This window comes from Melanaphis sacchari, unplaced genomic scaffold, assembly GCF_002803265.2.
Source record: "Melanaphis sacchari strain LSU unplaced genomic scaffold, SCAv2.0 Contig84_pilon_pilon, whole genome shotgun sequence".
NCBI lineage: Eukaryota > Metazoa > Arthropoda > Insecta > Hemiptera > Aphididae > Melanaphis > Melanaphis sacchari.
This window is the reverse complement of record NW_020271599.1, coordinates 1,017,579-1,036,435: the sequence shown is the minus strand read 5'-3', so window position 1 is coordinate 1,036,435 and position 18,857 is coordinate 1,017,579. Positions and strand designations below refer to the sequence as shown.

Here is an 18,857-nt window from a genome sequence, read left to right as displayed (position 1 = left end):
GATAAACGTTTTTTCGGTATTAATAATTGATAAACGTCTGATTAATGATATATCGTTATATGTATGTTATGATAATGGTTTGATATCAATACACGATTGATTGATATTTCTATTCTTCGTGTTCACCGTGATGAAGAAATAAATTTAGAAACGGTTGCAAACCAATTCATAAACAATTTCAAAGTGCAGAAAAATACATCTTATTTATAAAACATGTAACTTTCAAAAATAAATTGTCATTTTTTAAATTTTTATATTGTGATTTTTTACGATACTAATACTATTAAAAGTATTTAATGTACAAGTATTTATAAAACAATGAGCCCCCATGACATTTTTAAAACCTAGCGCCTGTGGTCATGATAACGACTGTTACATTTAAAATTCTCTTTAAAAATAACACATAATTTGATTTGATAAGCACTTTAATAAAAATAATTTATAAGCTGATATGAATCGCAATTTTACGCAAAGTTAATTATTTTTTTCATTCAGTTCAGCTAAATTAAAATTGAATCAACCGTTAATAATACTGTGTGTAGTTTGAAGTTTCTACTCTCATTTCATTTTCATCTTTAACAATGACAGCAGTCACGCGAACAGGGTCTGATGGTCCACATGGAAACTATTTATTATTGTATAAATATTTTATTTTATTATATTAAGTGAAGAGCCTCATTTTGAAAAAAAAAATTATGACGATAAATTAGACTGACCATTTCATGAAATATTTTCATATTTTACTAAGTGTAAAAAACAGTTTTCACTTCATGAAATTATATTTTCATGAAAACATCAAATTGTTGTTTTACTGTACAATATATATGTGTATAAGTTTGTGACAACCTCGATAAAATAGTTGCATGATCGATGAGTTCTTAAATTAAATTTAGGCATAAAAAATCACAGAGATTAATGTTTTAAAATCTCTTTATATAATACTATTATTATTATGTACACGGGGGGAGGGCGAATTCTAGGAGAAACCAATTATGCTGAGTGGCACTTTTTGTACACCTATTAACAAGAATATAAGTATCCTATATCTTCCTGTTTTATTTTTTTAGTTTGTTAGCGGTAAAAATATGGTTTTTTTTTTTTACTGTATTTATGTATTTTAATCTTCTCCTCATACCGTTATTTAATTTTTTCCCGATTTATCATAAAAGCTCTACATTCATATCACGTGTAAATCAATAATTTCGTTTATTTTATTTAATGGTAGGTAATGCTCATTTTAAATTAATTTATGTTTAATTGACAATTTTAATACTGTACAGATAAAATTTATTATGAAGAGGAAACCGATTCAACACATTTCTTTAATGCATCACTAATACAGTAAAGTAAAAAGAATAATACATTAAACTTTTATACTACAATCACTAATTAATAACTACTGTTATTAAAGCATATTAATATATAAATTAAATAATATATAATTATTTATATTGTGTATTTATATATAAGTAATAAGTATACAGTAGAGCCTCAATAGTCCGAACCCCCAATAATCCGGTGGACGCTGTAATCCGGACATCATAAGAACATTTGTTCGTAAATGTATTTGTAGTTTGTTCGGAAATAAAAGTATTATTCAAAAAAAAAATTACTGACTACTTGCTATACTTAAGTTCTATTATTATAAACATTTTTTTTTTCAATTCATTGTGTTAAAGTTATTTATCATTTTTGTAATTTAAAGTGCAATAAATATAAAGGTAATGAATTAAAAATAAAAATCTTAATCATTAAAGTAGGTTATTTTGAAAATCCTCAGGTAATCCGTACGATGCTCAGTCTGAATTTGTCTGGAATATCAAAGATCTACTGTATAGATCATAATTATTTTGTTTAGTACTTAGTAAGATTAAATACACAAAATTAATACTTGATCGTTTCTTTAAACAAATGCATAGCGGCAGAAATAGGTATGACACTATACCATAAAAAGTTTGTTTAACAAAATGGAGTTATCCAATTTTATACTCTTAGTTAGAATGAATATTGAATAGATACCATATTAAAACTTATTGTACTTTTAACTTTTTCGTATTTAAATTTTAACTAATCAAATAATAAAACAGTGTAAATTCCAACTATAGATCTTTCGTTTTATTTTTATATAACTTAAATGTTTATTGAAAACACTTTCAATTAATTATACTTTTAATATAATCTATTATTATTTAATGATCTGTATTTATTGTGTTTATAGTAATACAAATAACAATAAATATTTACATGTATATGTATTATAAACGATTTATCTGATAGTTATATTAATAAATTATAATTATTATTTATTAAGCCATAATAATTACGAAAAATTATAAGAAAATGGTGTAGGTATAATTTGTTTTGATTAACTGTAAAAAAATAACCTTTTATTTAATTTAATAAATAAATCATTAAAATTATGTAAAAGTAATTAATGAAAGGTATAATTTTAATATTTGATGCATCAGTATGGTCAATATTTATATACTTGTTTTCTAATATTAACAAAATTGATTAAATTTGTATAGCAAAATTAATGAATATAAAATTGACAATCCACTTTAATAATAAACATTACAAAATTTAAAAATTTGTGAAAGTTTAAATTAGGTATTATTTACATTTAAAAATGTAAACAATTTAACTGTGGAGCATAATATTTATGGTGCTATTAATGCCAAAACTACGACAATAATAGTTTACCTTTATTTTTACTTTTTATAGTTTATTTTATTATACGTATAATATATATAATTAGAAATAATTAATAATTACAAACCAATAAAAATTTAAGCTATTAATTTTAAATTTTTCATAAAAATTAACAATCAATCAGAAAATATACTTATTTGTCATGACAATTTAATATTAAAGATGAAATTTTTTGACATTTCAATACCTATTTTTAAAAATGAAATGAAATGTATTTTAGATTTCAATGACAGTGAATAATATTTCGGTTATTTCTAAAAACGAAATCCTAAATCGTAAAAATGTTATCCATGAATACTAATATGATTCCTAACTACATCATGTAAAAATCTCATTCGAATAATATATTGAATTTTATGTATGTTACCATTGTAACAATAAAGAAGTTACTATTCAAAAACCCACTATTCTAAAAATGGACATTTTGTGGTACATTTTATGATAATCTTGGAGATAAAATCAAAATAGTTTTGAATAGATTTGAAAAAAAATACACAGTGACAATTTTTTTGTAAGCTTTTAGTAACTTTAAAGAAGTTTGGAAATAGTGAATACGTCATTTTTGTAATACATACTCGTATTGCTAAATTTATATACACAACTGTCTTTAGTAATAATTTTATAATAAAAAAAAGGTAGGTAAGTACTAAGTGGGTATCGCTTGGCTGAATATTAGATGTCAAGTGGGTCAACTGTTACAAGAGGACGCTGTATCCGCATATCTTATCTCCATCTTACTAACGTACAATATAACAAATTTGTGTTAAGCAAAATCTATTTTATACTGTTAGTTTTAACATTACAATAAAATGACCTATTATCAAACTAAAAGACAATAATATTATCCAGATAATCACCTAGGTTTTTAATGATATTTTAATTTTGAAGTTAATTATAAATATTTTAAAATTTTAATTTTTTACATTGCTATAACTCAGCTTTAATTATTTAACCTAATTGCTTTATTAGGAACAACATATATTATTTGATAATTTCTTTCGTAGTACCTACAATCAAATTTTTGCAGGGTCTAAATCCAAAATTCAGCTATTTTCATACTTGTTACATATACCTACTTGCGTATAAGAAAAAGTACTATTAGCTATAAAATGTTATTAAATTTCTATTAAAACCCTACAATGTAGCTGCACTATAGGTGCGAGTAGACTGGTATTGAGTTACCTAAATATTTATGACAACCATTTTTATTACCTAAGAAATAATAGGTATTTAATATTTTTTTTCTATGTTGAAAATTATAAATATATTTCTTTAAAAACGTATTTATTAAAAACGAAAAACATACAATAATTCCATGATATTAAAATAGATTATTAAAACTCGTACCTACAAAATATGTTGTTATTTTTTTCCCCAAAAGTGTTATTTTACGTCTTTACGAAACTCTGTTCGTATAATATAGGTACTCTAAAAAAAACATCTTCCCAACAATAAGTAAACGTATACTCCGTGCGCACGCCAATGAACTGCATATTTATGCACACACGGAAATTAAAGCTGAAAATTCCACTGTAGTGGTGATAATAAGTACTTGATTTTAATTAAGGAACGTATCAAAATTGATATTTCACACTCAAGGTGTGTAAATTAGGGACGAACGCATATAAAATTTCGGGTGACGTTGGTGGCGAGATTTAAAAATATATCATAATTGTAGTAATTTAGTATTGTTGTATAATATGTAATAATTATGTATAAGTACATTATTGGTATTATTAATAAATTGTGGGGGATTCTCTTCACAGCGAAACAGTTGTGGCAAACATTCCAACAGTGAAACGGTCGTGGCGAAATGTCCGGATTCGGTTTTTTTGAAATAGCTAATAAAGTAATTTATTTTACTTTTAATATTATGGTAAGTTAATATTATTTTTTCCGAAAATATTGCATTTGTTATATTATTAATATTTTATTATTATAATAATACTCGTATATATTTATACTATATTATATCAACATAAAAACACAAAATTACTAACATATTTCTGTAAATGCCATTAAACAGTAATAATACATTTTTAAACAATATTGTAAAGTAAATTAAAAATGTTATTGTGTATCGTAAAATTCATAGTAATATAAAATGCATAAAGTTTTAAGTTCCCGCCAGTTATGCTTTTAAATTATAGCAAAATAATTGACATATCATTATTTATCGTTTAAATAAGTAATCCCGTCTTGATTGGAACTTAAAATTTTGTTTATAAAAAATAAAAATTGTTCAGATACATTTTTTAAATTTTATGATTTCTATATAAATTAGGTACTTATGAAGAATTTTATATAAAATTTTCAAAACTTGAATACAAAAAGGAAAGTGTTTATACATTTTTAACAACAAAATATTTTGTGCCTATGCATTTTTAATAACTTAATGTAAACATAAGAATAACTTTTATGAGATATTGTATTCAATTTTCAAGAATTTTACCCCAAAAAATAATTTTTTATTGACATTTATAGAAAAAAAAAATTTAAAAAAAAATTTAAGTTTTTCATGCCTATAAATAACTTAAAAAGAGTTTTAAAAAATTGAAAATTTTATCAAATAATGAAAATTATAATTTAAACATATGTAAGCATTTGAACTTGAAATGCTCATAAAAAATGAATTTGACTTTTCAATAGAACTTTATAAAATATATATAAAACCTATTTAGGTTGAAAAACTAGTGAAGAAACTTGCATTCAATTTTTAAATCTTAGTTAAAAAAACAAAAAAAATGAAATTCTAACTACAAAATAATTATTTTTTACGATTTTTATGAACTTTGTTAAAATTTAACTTAAAACGCTAATAAAAAATATTTTAATAATAGATTTTCAAAATTTTTTAATTGAGAAATTAATATTTTAAGAGAAGCTTTATATATACCATTTTAAAGTATATTTCTACCCAGCAAATAATTTTAATCGACATTTATAAATATAAACTAAAAAAAAAAAAAATTAGAGATTTCTCATCCTCAAGTACAAACGATTATTTTAACAAAAAACACTCATTATCTCGAAAGGTATTAACTTTTTTTAAATAAAATTATTACATAATTTGAAATTTTAAAAAAAAATAGGTATTTTTCTTTGTTTAAGTTCTTTTAAAAAAAAAAAAAATTAAACATTACAATACAAAAATTGAAGTTTAATTCATGTTTATATTCAAATGCAAACTATTATAAGTCAGTACGATTATTTTTTATACTATTTAAAAGAATCGTATCATATTTAATTTGAAACTAATAAATGAATAAAATAATAAAATAAATACCTATCTTTTTCGTTTGATACGTCATTATCATAAACTCTTAATAATTAATACTTATAATAAACATAAATCACTTAAAAATATTTAAGTATAATATTATTATTATTATTATTATTATTATTATTAACAGAGCTCATAACTTTTAGCTCTAAAAAGATTGTTATAAGCGTTATAAAATGCTGTTAAAAACATTCATAGTATAAACTCTTAAATATGTACCAAAAATGCTAAAATATGCAAAAAAAAAACATTCACCAAATTTATGAACAATATTTTAAAGACGGCTCAAAACGGATTGTTTTTCTTTAATTACTATAAAAAAAAAAATTAAGCTGCGAGTGTACGAAATAATTGACCATGTAAATAATTCGAAAAATCAAAAGCTGATAGATTTTAAGTATTAAGTAATTATCTGTTTTCAAAATTAATAAAAATATTGATATCAGAATACCTATAGAAACTATATAGATAAATAAAATACTAGTCAATTTACTACAATTTTAGTGGTTTTCTTATCTTTATTTGCGACTTGTCTAGAATGTACTGCCGGCAATTTGATAATTTCATCGATAATAGGAAATTAGGAAACCAGTATAATTGTTGCAAATGTTGATCAGAGCTGGCCGCGAAGCCTCATACCCCATGTTGATCATAAGAAGAAGAATAGGTTAGGTACTCAAGAGTATTTAAATTGTTCTCGCTTCTCATTATTAAGAAAAAATACGTTTTAAAGGCTATACTGTACTGAAATATACTTTAAAAAGTTATAGTTTAAACTTAGAAATATGCAAATGTAAATTTCGTAAATAGCTTTTTGATTTTCTGAAATAAATTTAAAACTCACGCGGGCATCTCTAGGGTCCCTTAAAAAAAATACGTAAATGCTAGAAGTTATGAACCATGATTATTAAACAATGTTTTTAATTAAACTTACTTCAATTTCATTTGCTGATTCCAGACGTTCAAAAGCAAAGGCCCCGAGCAAACAATACAGCACGACCATAGTGACGAGTAACACGTGCAGGAACAAGCACGTGAATATTTTCCATGCATAGTAAACGAGTGTAGTGCATCGATTTGGCGTATCATCGTCAAAATCAACATCCATCAACATGTTCACGAGATCAACGTGTAATTTCCGTTAACCAAAAAACAAAAATTTAAAAGTCACCTACGTGACGAATTGTTTTTACATAATAATATTTTAATAATGATACGTCGTTAAAAATCGGTGCGCACAAACATGTTATTTTTATTATTCCTTGCGGCGGGCCGAGATTTTTGTGACGGTAACTGTTATAATAATATGATAATATTTATAGTGGTTATAAAGAGTGCGCGTGTGGCTATAGCAAAATGGCCGGTCGTCGTCGATCCAGAAATAAAATGGTCCATCTGTCTGGGTCCCTAAACAAATGGTGTTCCCACCGTCCGACACAGCTTGCCAAAATTGTGTATTTAAATTTAGAATCATTCCCCTACCGTGCAGCAATAAGGTTTGTTTTTCCCACATAATTCTGAAGAAAATGTTATTATTTCCCTTCTTAGACCGCCGTAACACACTATAATGCACTGCATATTTCTGTTTGCCATCATACACGTCTGCGTCTCAACACAACGAACGCATATCGTTTTATACTTTTATGGGTGTATATTTATAATATTATACTATACAGAATACACGCGTTCAATATTCTAGTGGTTGGACATGAGAGGAGAAGCTTTTCGACTTAACACAATACTTTCACGGGTCCGTTTGAAAAATAAAATCTTATAATATATTTTATGCGTGCCCTTCGAGGGCCGAGCAAAATGACCCACTCACAAATCCGACTCAATGACTTTCTCAACGTTATATTTGACGTTCACTGCTATAATACAGCCCGTTGAAAAATAACGGTATTCATTTTTCAAATCGCTCCCGACTGCCCTTTCCAGTTTCCACTGTGCAGTATTTTACTGACCCAAGCACATCATAACAAATACACTGGTCCAGCATTATTATTTCCACACTATTCCCAGAATGTTGTGAATAATTTAATAATATAAAAACAAATAAAATATGTACCTACGTGATGCTATTTTAAATAACTGTTATTATTCTCACCGTGGTTTGATTTAAATTAATATTTATATTACCATAGATTTTCAATGAATTCCATCTAGAATTTATTTAAATACAAAAAAAATAAGATTCACCTAATTAAATTACTTATTGTTTTTATTACTAATAAAAATTATAGATTGAAAAATTAAAATAAAGCTTTTGACACTTTAAAGTAATTTAAAAAATTTAAATGTGTATACCTACTTACATTAAAAAATATAAATCTACTATTTTAACATTAATTAGGATTTTACTCTAGTACCTATTAAATTTTTTAAATATAAAATATATACTACACATATACATGATACCATTTTGTTTAATTCGTATTTATATATATATATATATATATATTATATATTGAGTAAATTAATATACCCAAAATCGATTGGTTCAAAAACTACAAAAATAAATTATATGAAATATTATATTAAAAAAATTAGGTGCCAGATAATTGATATATATCATACATGTTTAGATATGTATGTAGACTAAGGCTATAACTAAGTAATATAATAAAGTTTAAACCTGGAAGAAAATATGCAAAACCAATTCAATTTGCATTCAGTGTTATATACCACCAAAAATAAAATAAATAAAATAAAAGATACCTAGGAAGTAGGAAGTAGTCATTTGACAACCAAATCAGCTCTTGCATAATTACATTAGATATCAGTTCTGACAATAGGTACGTCAAAAGTAGTTTTTCAATTTGCTCGGCACATTGAATATCTATTATTCAATTTAATTTTGTACAATTGTGTGTCTGCCAAATAATAATTGATTTTATCAAAACTTTTTAATAATAATTTTATAAGAAATATATAAAAATATATTATATAATTATTGTTACAACAATACAAAGGTACACATATAATTATGGTGATATAGGTAAGTAGGTTCTAACCCACTTACTAGGTACTAAATACTTACCCAGTTAAGTATACACTATACATACGCTTATAAATTCGATTATACCTCTTTTATATTATCCAATTTTTACGATTATAGGAAGATAAAATAGGTTAGGTAACTAGATTATTTATGAAAATTAAATATGCTGACTTTGGTACTAATTACTGAACATGTTGGTACTTAATCGAATGTAGTAACAACTTTAGAGATGTTAAATTCATTAGTAAGCTCTTCATTCATGATAAATGTTTAATACACATGATTTCTATTATTTTTTGAAAATAGAATATTTTTCTATTACATTGCACATAATTAATGCCTTTATAATTTTCACATCATAAAAAATAAATACTCATAATGATAAAAAAATAGTTTATAATGTCTAAACGACTAACAAAATTAAGGCTTGTGGTTTATAGCTTAGACTCTAAGCCTTAAAGAATTACTAGTTGTCAGTGGCGGCGCGTGAACAATTTCGTAGGGTAGACAACAAGACAACCAAAGATAATATGGTGTTATATAAAATTTATTTAAAAATTAGATCATCATAAAAAAAAGTAAATTACATAAAATAACTATATTTGAATATAATTTAAATTAATTCGCCGATTTTGTTTTGTTGCGAAAAAGAACCAAGACCTTTATTTAAAATAATATCAATAATATCTGACATATTAAGTTTTAAATGTATATCACTTCATTAAGAAAAAATGATAAACATTAAACGTGTGCCATTAACCACAATCGGAATGCAAATGTGCAATTAAATTACTAAAATATTACGTTGAGACATGTCTCGTCCATGCATATAATTTTGGTAATACCCCACTACGTCCCCGTTTACCATGTCATAAGCCCTCGTCATCAATAGTGAGACACAATTCAATATGTCTCGACCGATTTGACGGCGACAACGGAGCGATTACATAATTATTGATAAGATATAAATAAAATTATACTATATATTATATTTATTATTTAGTCATACTCGTTAGTCGTTACTCACACAGACATTGTAGAGACGAATCAGTGTAAATAACATTTTATTTATAAAATTATGAACAAATAAAATACTTATATAGTAGGTATAATATCATATAATAAATAACTAATTTTTTTAATTAAATTGTTTTATATTTTTGGGATTTTTGGGAAGACTATGTCTCATTGTCTACCCTAACGCGCCGCCACTGCTAGTTGTAGATATTAAATGGGAACTAGGAAATTAAATAAGATAGGTACAAAATAGAAATTATATGAGTATATGACACAAATAATGACATATAGCTTGACTGAGTAGGTACCTACTTGTTAGTCATTTCTTACTAGCTATATTATAGCAGGTAGGTAGTTACTAATAATTTATAACTTATTACAAATAAAATAAACCAAGACAAGAATAACCATTGTACTTACTAAGTACTAGGTACCATAGATTAAATATAATATAATATATTTAACTATATTTAATCTATGCTACTACATACTATTTACATTCTTTTTCATCAATAGTTGACATCTATACGGTATATCTACCTAAGCTAGTAAGTACCTATATGTTCTTAGCTTAATTAACTAATAAGTAATAATGATAGAACTTGTTAATTGTTGTAAAATAATAAAAAAAATAGCACATCCAATAAAGTCAAATAATAATAATGTAGATGAAATTTATGAATAAATTCATAGTATCTATTTAATATGATATGCTATAACATAGTAGGTACACAATAGGTAAGTCAATATACATGAGGAAGTCTCTAATTGATCAATTTAAAATGTTGAAACACTGTAGTATACAGAATTCTCTACATTGTTCTACATTAAACAAGCAAAATCTAGAAAGATAAAAATATAATCTTAACTATAATTTATTAATTAAAAATTTATAGATTTCAAGAGTAAAAAATGTGAAAAACTTAATAAAAACAAAATTCGTATACGATATCGCTATCTAGTGATGAAAATTCATAAAACCTAACCTAACTTGCAGACGACAAGGATTAAATTACCATTATACGTTTTGCATAATCTTGGGAAAATCGGCACATTTCTGCCACTCACCGGACAATGCGCTAAATTATTATATTAAAGTATTATATCTATGCGTTTTTTAGTTTTCAATTTGAATTTATGATCATAATATTACGACGATCAGCAGTGGTAAATCCTCAGTAGGTCATTTTAATGACATCGTAGTAACAGTACGAAATCTGTACAAAAACGTTCAATACGTTAATTCTCACTAATAATTAACTAGTAGTATGTGTCCGATTTTGGTACCAGAAAAAAAAAATAAACAAAAATTAAAATATATCAATAGTTATCATTATATAATATATATGTTACCGGCATTATGGATAATTCAGGTATTTTGCAAAATGACTAGGTATTATGCATATTGCCGACCGGTTTTAGTGAATGTAAATAAAACTTAGGATTTTCAATATTATTTTACATATAATTTAGGTATTTTTTTAAATACCTAGGCATTATGTAAAATGCCAATTTTTTTTTGGGGCAAAGTAAAAAACAAATTATTTAATGTTATAATTTTTTTTTTTTTATATATTATTTAAGCATCAACTACATGGTTATTAGCTTATCATTCTTATATTATTCTATGCAATAATGTCATACAAAAATACTGTAAAACACCACTTTTTTCTAAAATTAATTTCAAAAGTTTTAAATTATAACAGTAAATTCGGTTTAAGTGCACCTTAATTCACGGTGAAATCAGTGTATCTAAATTTGTGCACAAAACTGATTGATTCACTTATAGCCTACCTTGGTTTATTTAGGATTAAATATAGTTTTTTCCGCACTTAAAAAAAAAAATCAACAACAAAGTTTACAGATTTTTAACACGAGTTTAACACGTTTAAGTGTGTTTTATTGAATATTTCTTTAAAAAGTCGATTAAAACACTAGATAGATAGCGTCATGGGTGTAATCTTATTGCTTCGTTAAATTTAAAAAATTTAAAATTTTTTTCAGTCAATAGTATATATACGATTGATACATTATACCACGAAGACTAGAGATAAGGAGGCCAAACTCTACCACAAAAACCGTCCCGTAAAACATAGCACTCTAATTTCTCCACCAGACTGCGTGGCGGTCAAATCCGAGGCTGGCTTGGAGTATAATTAACCCGTATTAGATAGGAGTATACTTGATTTTATTACCTTTAAAAAATTATAACTAAAAAACTAAAAATCGTATTTAAATTACAACTACACCTTTGTATTCAGCGCGAATTTATCTTTAAGAATAAATTACAACAAAAATATAGTAGTATACTGTATTTACATAATAAATGTATATATAAAAGGATAAGATGTACGTTTACATAATTATTATTTTTTATAGTTTGGATACTTTCCTGTTTTTTTTTTTTGTTTTTTCCTTACTAGCCATGGTATCTTTATAGCTGGCTCTTTTTACAATAAAACACATACACATTATTAAAATTAGTTAAATTATTACCCAATAATATTATTTAGAAGCATTAACATCTCTTGACAAATAATAAACTTATGAACTTTTTTAATGCAATCATTTATCAACTTTTTTATCAATATTTCCTCAATTTTGTGAATCAATCGGTGTCTAAATATATATCTACTACTACAAAATAATATGCACCATTGCACCAGTTTAACACATTTATTGTCTTTATAAATACCTAATTAATATCTACTTAATTTAAAAACAAAATGTATAACGTAAATACAGAATATTAATATTTTTTTTGTAATTTATTCTTAAAGATAAATTTGCGCTAAATATGATGGTGTAATTATAATTTTAATACGATTTTTAGTTTTTTAATTATAATTTTTTAAAGGTAATAAAATCAAGTATGTCCCTATCTAATACGGGTTAATTATACTCCAGCCAGCCTCGGATTTGACCGTCACGCAGACTGGTGGAGAAATTAGTGTGCTATGTTTTATAGAACCAAATTTTGTGCAGGCGAACAGCAGAGTTTGGCGTCCTTATCTCTAGTCTTCATGGTACACTCATTGCAGTAAATTGTGTAATCATGTTTTTAGTGATTAAAATGAGTTTATTTTCGTTTAATTCAGGTATTTAGAATGTTGAATAATTTTTAATTACCATAGAATCAGTTGTAAATATATAAAAACAAATAAATTCAATTAGGCAACTATTGTTTTTCTAATAAAATTAAGAACAATCTAAAATATGCATCCTGATTTGTCACCACACTTGCACACTGATGAATGTAATGACTTAACCATGGAATTTAAAAACTGTAATATAGAGGTAAGAAACTATTAACATGAATAATATTGAACTAAGCAATTCGATTATTTGGATTTGAATTACAGCATAAAGTTTTGAGATTTGTTGGCAGATGTGATAAAGCTTATGATCGAATGGTTCACTGTTTTCATTTGGAGGTAAATTATTTATAATTATTCTATAGACCTTTATATCAATAACCAGAATAATAATTACTTTATACTAGTGTTAATTTTTTTTTATATTATATACTTACTAAATAAGAAATATTGTTTGATTTTTTTTATATCTAAATAACTATGTCATAATATTTTATAAAATAGATAATAAAATGTATTTTTAAGAATTTAGTTTAAAGTTGTACCTATTGATTATAGTTTGGTTTATTTTTGATAGCTTAATCTATTTAAATTTTGTAAATGGACAATAGTATACCATCAATATACAGACTGATTTTTTTTATCATGAACTACTAATTTATTCAAAATACATCGTTTTTGAAAAAATTTTTTTACATAACTTCCAGTCAAAATAAAACAACTTTTTTTTTAAATATATTACAAATTAAATTAAATATTAAAATATTATTTTTTGAATGAATAAAGTTCGAATTGTGAGGTTAATAAAAATATTCAGTGAGAAAACTTGTATCAATCCGATAAAAATCTTGTTCTTCACTATCCCATATGCAACTGGTTTTGATGACAATTTTGAGTAGGATGCACAGAGTTAGTATTATCGCATGCTGGATAGAGTATTAAAATTTTGCCAAACTTAAAAATAGCCATTTGGAGATGTAAACAGTACAAAATAAAAATATTTTTTATTGATGTCTAATAATTTTTTTCTTATTATTATTTTTTTTTAATTATTATTAATATTGATAAAGTAGTATAATATTTTTAACTATTTATTCATAAAAACTTTAAATTTTCAGCGAAAAGCCAAGCGTCTAAAAAATAACCAAGAAGCAATACAACATCAAGCTCTAGTAAGACAAAGGATGTTAGCAGAAATGAAATCAGATAGAGAAAAAGGAATTGTGAATTGAGATATTCAATTTGTTGTATATAGGTTTAGGTAAAAATTATTGAAAAAAATATAATAAAATATAGCAGTTTATAATTGTGACTAGTTTATTTATTTTCCTTTGATTTTTTTAGGAACTTAAATGAAATACACAAAATATCAACAATAATTTAAAATACAAAATTAAAGAGTAAAAAACAAGTATAGTTTCCCCCATGTAATCAAATAACTTAAAAAATAACAACGATACATTTTTGTCATATTTTGGTAAGAAAAAATTGTATAATCTTACCACTTATTAGATAAGTATCAAATACCTATATATTTATTCATTTTCACTTTCATCGGGTGTTTTTAATAATGTGCTTAATGCTATTCCCAAAAACATAATCCAACCAACATGGTTATTGGACACAAATTTATTTTTACAATCTTTAGGATTATATATATCCAACGTCCTGACCTATTTACATAAAATTATACATTTTTTTATTATTATTAATTAGATTTATACTTTATTTATAACATTCAACTCACTTGATTAAACATATGAGCACCAGCAGCACCAACTGCCAAATAATAGGGCCATATTTGTCCAGTATTAACACCACAAGTAATTAAGCTACTCAATGATATGGTGGCAAAAGACGTCAACCAAAATTTTGATTTTGAACCAAACAGAACTGCAGTAGAGTAAACATCATGCTTAGTGTCATCTTTTCTGTCCTACAAAAATAAATTAGTTAATTATTGATTATTATTAGATATAAGGTTTAAGCATTATAAGAATTATCACTTGAAGACCATATATGGTATCATAGAAAAGTGTCCAAGCAACACCAGCAGCATACAAAGGAAGACAGGCAGTAAAGTCAATTGAAGAGTGGATAGCAGACCAGCCTAATAGAGCACCCCAATTAAAAGTTAGACCCAATACAAATTGTGGCCAATATGTTATACGTTTCATAAGTGGATATAATGTAACTAATACTGAAACAAACAAAATTAAATAGAAGTATTATTTGCTTTATTGCATTCTTCAGATATTTAAAGTAATATAAGTACTTTGTAAAATATTTATATATTATGGCAAATTAAATGTAATTAAAAATGCATTTTAGACTAAAAATTATAAAAATAGATATTATTTTATTACAAATTTAATTTTCTAATATATCACTTTTAGAACCTATTATTTTTAATAATATCACAGTTATTGTTTATATATACAATTTTATCAATATATTATTTTTGTTATGTTTGCCAAAATAAGTTCTTTCAACATAATATTGCATTTATATAAATATATAATAGTCAATTTGCCTATAGTATATTTAAAAATATACAATAACAAAACACTTGATCATAGAAATAGAAATTGTGCATTATTAAAAACATTAAATGTTTAAAAATAATTGATTTGATGTTGTAAACATAGAAAAATATACTTTTAATTTTTACAACTATTTATATTTCATAAATATAGTTTAAAAAAAAACGTATAAATCTGAAAAATTATAATAACAAACCTTTATTATTTTTTAAATTAAAAATAAATTTCTAAGATTTTTTTCTTTATTTTAATTCTATAGTTTACTATTGAAATAACATTCTACTAAAACATAATTAGATTAGCTTAATACAAACTGATACAATAACTAATAATGAGAAAAATTAAGCTTACCTAATGAACTAGCTCCGACCACAATAGTATACAAATTTAACTGCAACAAAACGATAAGACTGAGACCCAACTGACCGGCTAAGAACACCCATGCATCAAACATGCTTAATGATTTGATGACAAGAGGTCGATTTTTTGTTCTTTCAACCTAAAAATTTTCATTTACTAAAAAAATGCTTATTGTTTATTATTTAATGTTTTAAATTATTGTGTGTATAAATAAAAAACAATTGTATACAAAATAATTATGTACAGTGGAATATACAAGAGGACAAGTATGCAAGTAAGTTCCTAAAACTTTAAATAAATTAAATTTAAACATTTTATTAAAACAAAGTATAAAAATGTCTAAGATAAATAATCTAAAAATATTATTAAATCATGTAAATGGTAAGAGAACATAATTTTCAATGTTTAGCAGAAAACAAATATCCTTTTTTTTTATTAGATAGCTTAGTGCATTTCAGCATTTGATTCTTTAATTTTAAACTATATTAAAATGTGAAATGCCTTAATATGGATTACATAAATATATCATTATACAATTCAATTAGGTAAATTAAAAAAAATTATTTTTAATTATAAATCTTTTTCTACAATTTAGTATAAAACCATTAGTAAAGTTTGATTTATGTCAAAGACAGCCTAATCTAAGTTATTATTTTAGATTTAAATAAGTAAGTTAATAACTTACTTTTTTATCAATATCTTTGTCCCACATATCATTTATTGTACAACCAGCCCCTCTCATCATGACTGCTCCTAAACCGAACAAGCCAAGCATTTCAAAGTTTGGAAATTCACCAGCATTTGAAGCTAAAGCAATGCTCCACGTACATGGCCAGTATAAAAGCAACCATCCTAAAAACCAATGAATAGTCTAAATATTTTGTGATCAAAGGATTTAATATTAAAAGAATATATAATTTTCAAACCAGTGGGACTAGAGAATCGCATAAGTTCTAAGTATGGTTTAATCGTGCTGATAACTTTATTTTTTGGTTGGTTCATAGGTTTGGTCTGTTCGGTATCGAGGACCTTGCTATTCACTGAGCAACATCGTGCAAGTTTTGTATTGGACAATAACGATTGATGAACACAAGTATTACTTTTTTTAGTCGATAGGGTTTTGTAGTAAACATGATTGACATGTAACTTTAATTTCGTTCCAATTCTCCTGGCAAATATCTAAAAAAAATAAGTGGCTATTTTAGAGAAAGATATTAATTGCAATTAGTAGAACTGATTGAAATTACCTGAACAATCATTGCAACCAAATTTATTTCCAACCGACTACGTTATTATATTATTTTATTTTAATAATTCCACAATTCGTAGTAGGTATATTCATTTTCAGAACGGTACACGGTTGAAACTTGAAACGAAAATTTGGAGTCCAGATTACCGCGGCCCAAGGTCGGTGTAATAATTATTGAAACAAACCAATATTATGATAAAGACCGCGTAATAAATAATTACCCGTCAATAATGATTAATAACACAGAAAACACTATTCAATATACAAACTAATCAGAAATGTATAATTATTAAAATATTAAATTTTGCTGCTACTGCATGTACGGTTGTAATGAAATATATTAAAGACAATACAAGAATAAATAAGGCTTTTGTTTTTGTAAATTATGAACATTATTCACAAGCACGTTACACAATATTATTTAATATTTTACTTAAACGCTAAACAGTTAAACATAATAATATCATTAATATTAATATTATTATTATTATTTGATATTTCTAGACGACTACAGTATTAACTTACGCTATCATTAAACATTATAATTTCCAACCGAGTTTAATTACATAACCAAAAAATAAATAATAATACCCAGAAAGGTGATACGATTTTCAAATTATCTCTCTTTTTAGTTGTTACTTGTATTTTTTTATTTACAAACGATTTTAGTTCTGATACGGTTCACCCGATGCCGCTGTATGATATACATCTTTTACCCTCGCTCACGGATCCGTACTGGATAAACAGTTTTCACATCGTTCCACGGATGGAAAATCAAAACATTCTAGAAACTTCATTGATCAAACGCGTGCCGCAGAAGTATCATGAATACCTACTTGAAAAATGAGCGATTAAACTGTCGACTGTGTGTTTATCACGTAGCGACTGCATGACGAGAGTGGAGATATTTCCTATATAATCAATCCTAACAGTTGCCATCATCGATTCTTCCAGATTCATATGGGACATGATGAACGGGTTTAATCTCTTCTTGAAGAGAAGCCTGTGCCCTCACACTTGTTACGTATTAACAGGTCAAACCTATCTGATCCCTATACTTTTATAAATATGAATTAGAATTGAAATATAAATTAAAATGCAATGTCAAAAATGATTAATTGTATGTTTCAAAAATTATTATGTATAGGCTTTTGCTTAAGTAGCGCATTCCTTATCATACCACGCGTCTCAACTTAATAGACTTCCAAGTTATTATTGGACTTCAATTTTCCTCCTTTTAATAAAAGAATATGTGAAACTGACGAACTGTAAATAAGAACAATATTTCCTTATCCGATGCGCGTTTTACGTCTCACACTCTCAATATTTATTTTTATTGTAACTCTTGACCTTAGAACATATTTGATGGTATCATCTCTAAAATGGACATTGAGTTTAGACTCTATCCATGCGCCACAAGTATAATATTAATAGTCCTATTTAAAAAAAAAAAAAAATATTCATCATTTATAGATTGATTTAACGTTTTTGAGGGTAAAATGTAAACAATAATTGAAAATATATGAAGCCTGATTAATTTTTATAAGGTAAAAAAAGAAAAATAAGCTTAATAGCTGATGTGCTTATTACCAAATGG

The 18,857-nt window shown here is 25.2% G+C and overlaps 3 protein-coding genes and 1 long non-coding RNA gene across 5 annotated transcripts in view; 2 read left to right on the top strand and 2 right to left on the bottom strand.

Annotated features, from left to right (window-relative positions):
* The window catches only part of LOC112602154, a 59,480-nt gene extending 52,121 nt beyond the window's left edge, over positions 1-7,359 (bottom strand). For both annotated transcript variants that reach the window (XM_025350103.1, XM_025350104.1), the window contains exon 1: positions 6,930-7,359. In XM_025350103.1, coding sequence (XP_025205888.1) covers positions 6,930-7,109 — 180 coding nt within the window. In that variant the 5' untranslated portion in view covers positions 7,110-7,359. The remainder of the gene's footprint in view (positions 1-6,929) is intronic.
* A 5,676-nt stretch (positions 7,360-13,035) lies between these two features.
* LOC112602194 (COX assembly mitochondrial protein 2 homolog) lies at positions 13,036-14,414 on the top strand. The gene is made up of 3 exons (XM_025350153.1): positions 13,036-13,310; positions 13,376-13,447; positions 14,227-14,414. The coding sequence occupies exons 1-3, from the start codon at positions 13,230-13,232 to the stop codon at positions 14,338-14,340; spliced, it is 267 nt and encodes an 88-aa protein (XP_025205938.1). The 5' UTR covers positions 13,036-13,229; the 3' UTR covers positions 14,341-14,414.
* A 39-nt stretch (positions 14,415-14,453) lies between these two features.
* On the bottom strand, positions 14,454-17,270 carry LOC112602168 (4-hydroxybenzoate polyprenyltransferase, mitochondrial). The gene is made up of 7 exons (XM_025350124.1): positions 17,259-17,270; positions 16,938-17,190; positions 16,697-16,863; positions 16,003-16,150; positions 15,115-15,308; positions 14,856-15,044; positions 14,454-14,781 (listed from the first exon to the last, which is right to left on the bottom strand). The coding sequence occupies exons 1-7, from the start codon at positions 17,268-17,270 to the stop codon at positions 14,644-14,646; spliced, it is 1,101 nt and encodes a 366-aa protein (XP_025205909.1). The 3' UTR covers positions 14,454-14,643.
* A 548-nt stretch (positions 17,271-17,818) lies between these two features.
* Positions 17,819-18,315, top strand: LOC112602197. The gene is made up of 2 exons (XR_003115098.1): positions 17,819-17,859; positions 17,930-18,315. It is a non-coding gene; the product is annotated as an uncharacterized LOC112602197 (long non-coding RNA).
* The last annotated feature ends 542 nt before the right edge of the window (positions 18,316-18,857 follow it).

What these genes read in the sequence shown, in the direction of transcription:
- LOC112602168 (XM_025350124.1), bottom strand. An exon ending in ATACCATATATGGTCTTCAA is followed by an intron (nt 15,045 to 15,114) that starts GTGATAATTCTT and finishes TTATTTTTGTAG; the next exon opens with GACAGAAAAGATGACACTAA. An exon ending in GTGCTCATATGTTTAATCAA is followed by an intron (nt 14,782 to 14,855) that starts GTGAGTTGAATG and finishes TTATGTAAATAG; the next exon opens with GTCAGGACGTTGGATATATA.
- LOC112602194 (XM_025350153.1), top strand. Translation starts at nt 13,230, where the DNA reads ATGCATCCTGATTTGTCACCACACTTGCACACTGATGAATGTAATGAC. An exon ending in TTAAAAACTGTAATATAGAG is followed by an intron (nt 13,311 to 13,375) that starts GTAAGAAACTAT and finishes TTTGAATTACAG; the next exon opens with CATAAAGTTTTGAGATTTGT. An exon ending in TTCACTGTTTTCATTTGGAG is followed by an intron (nt 13,448 to 14,226) that starts GTAAATTATTTA and finishes TTAAATTTTCAG; the next exon opens with CGAAAAGCCAAGCGTCTAAA.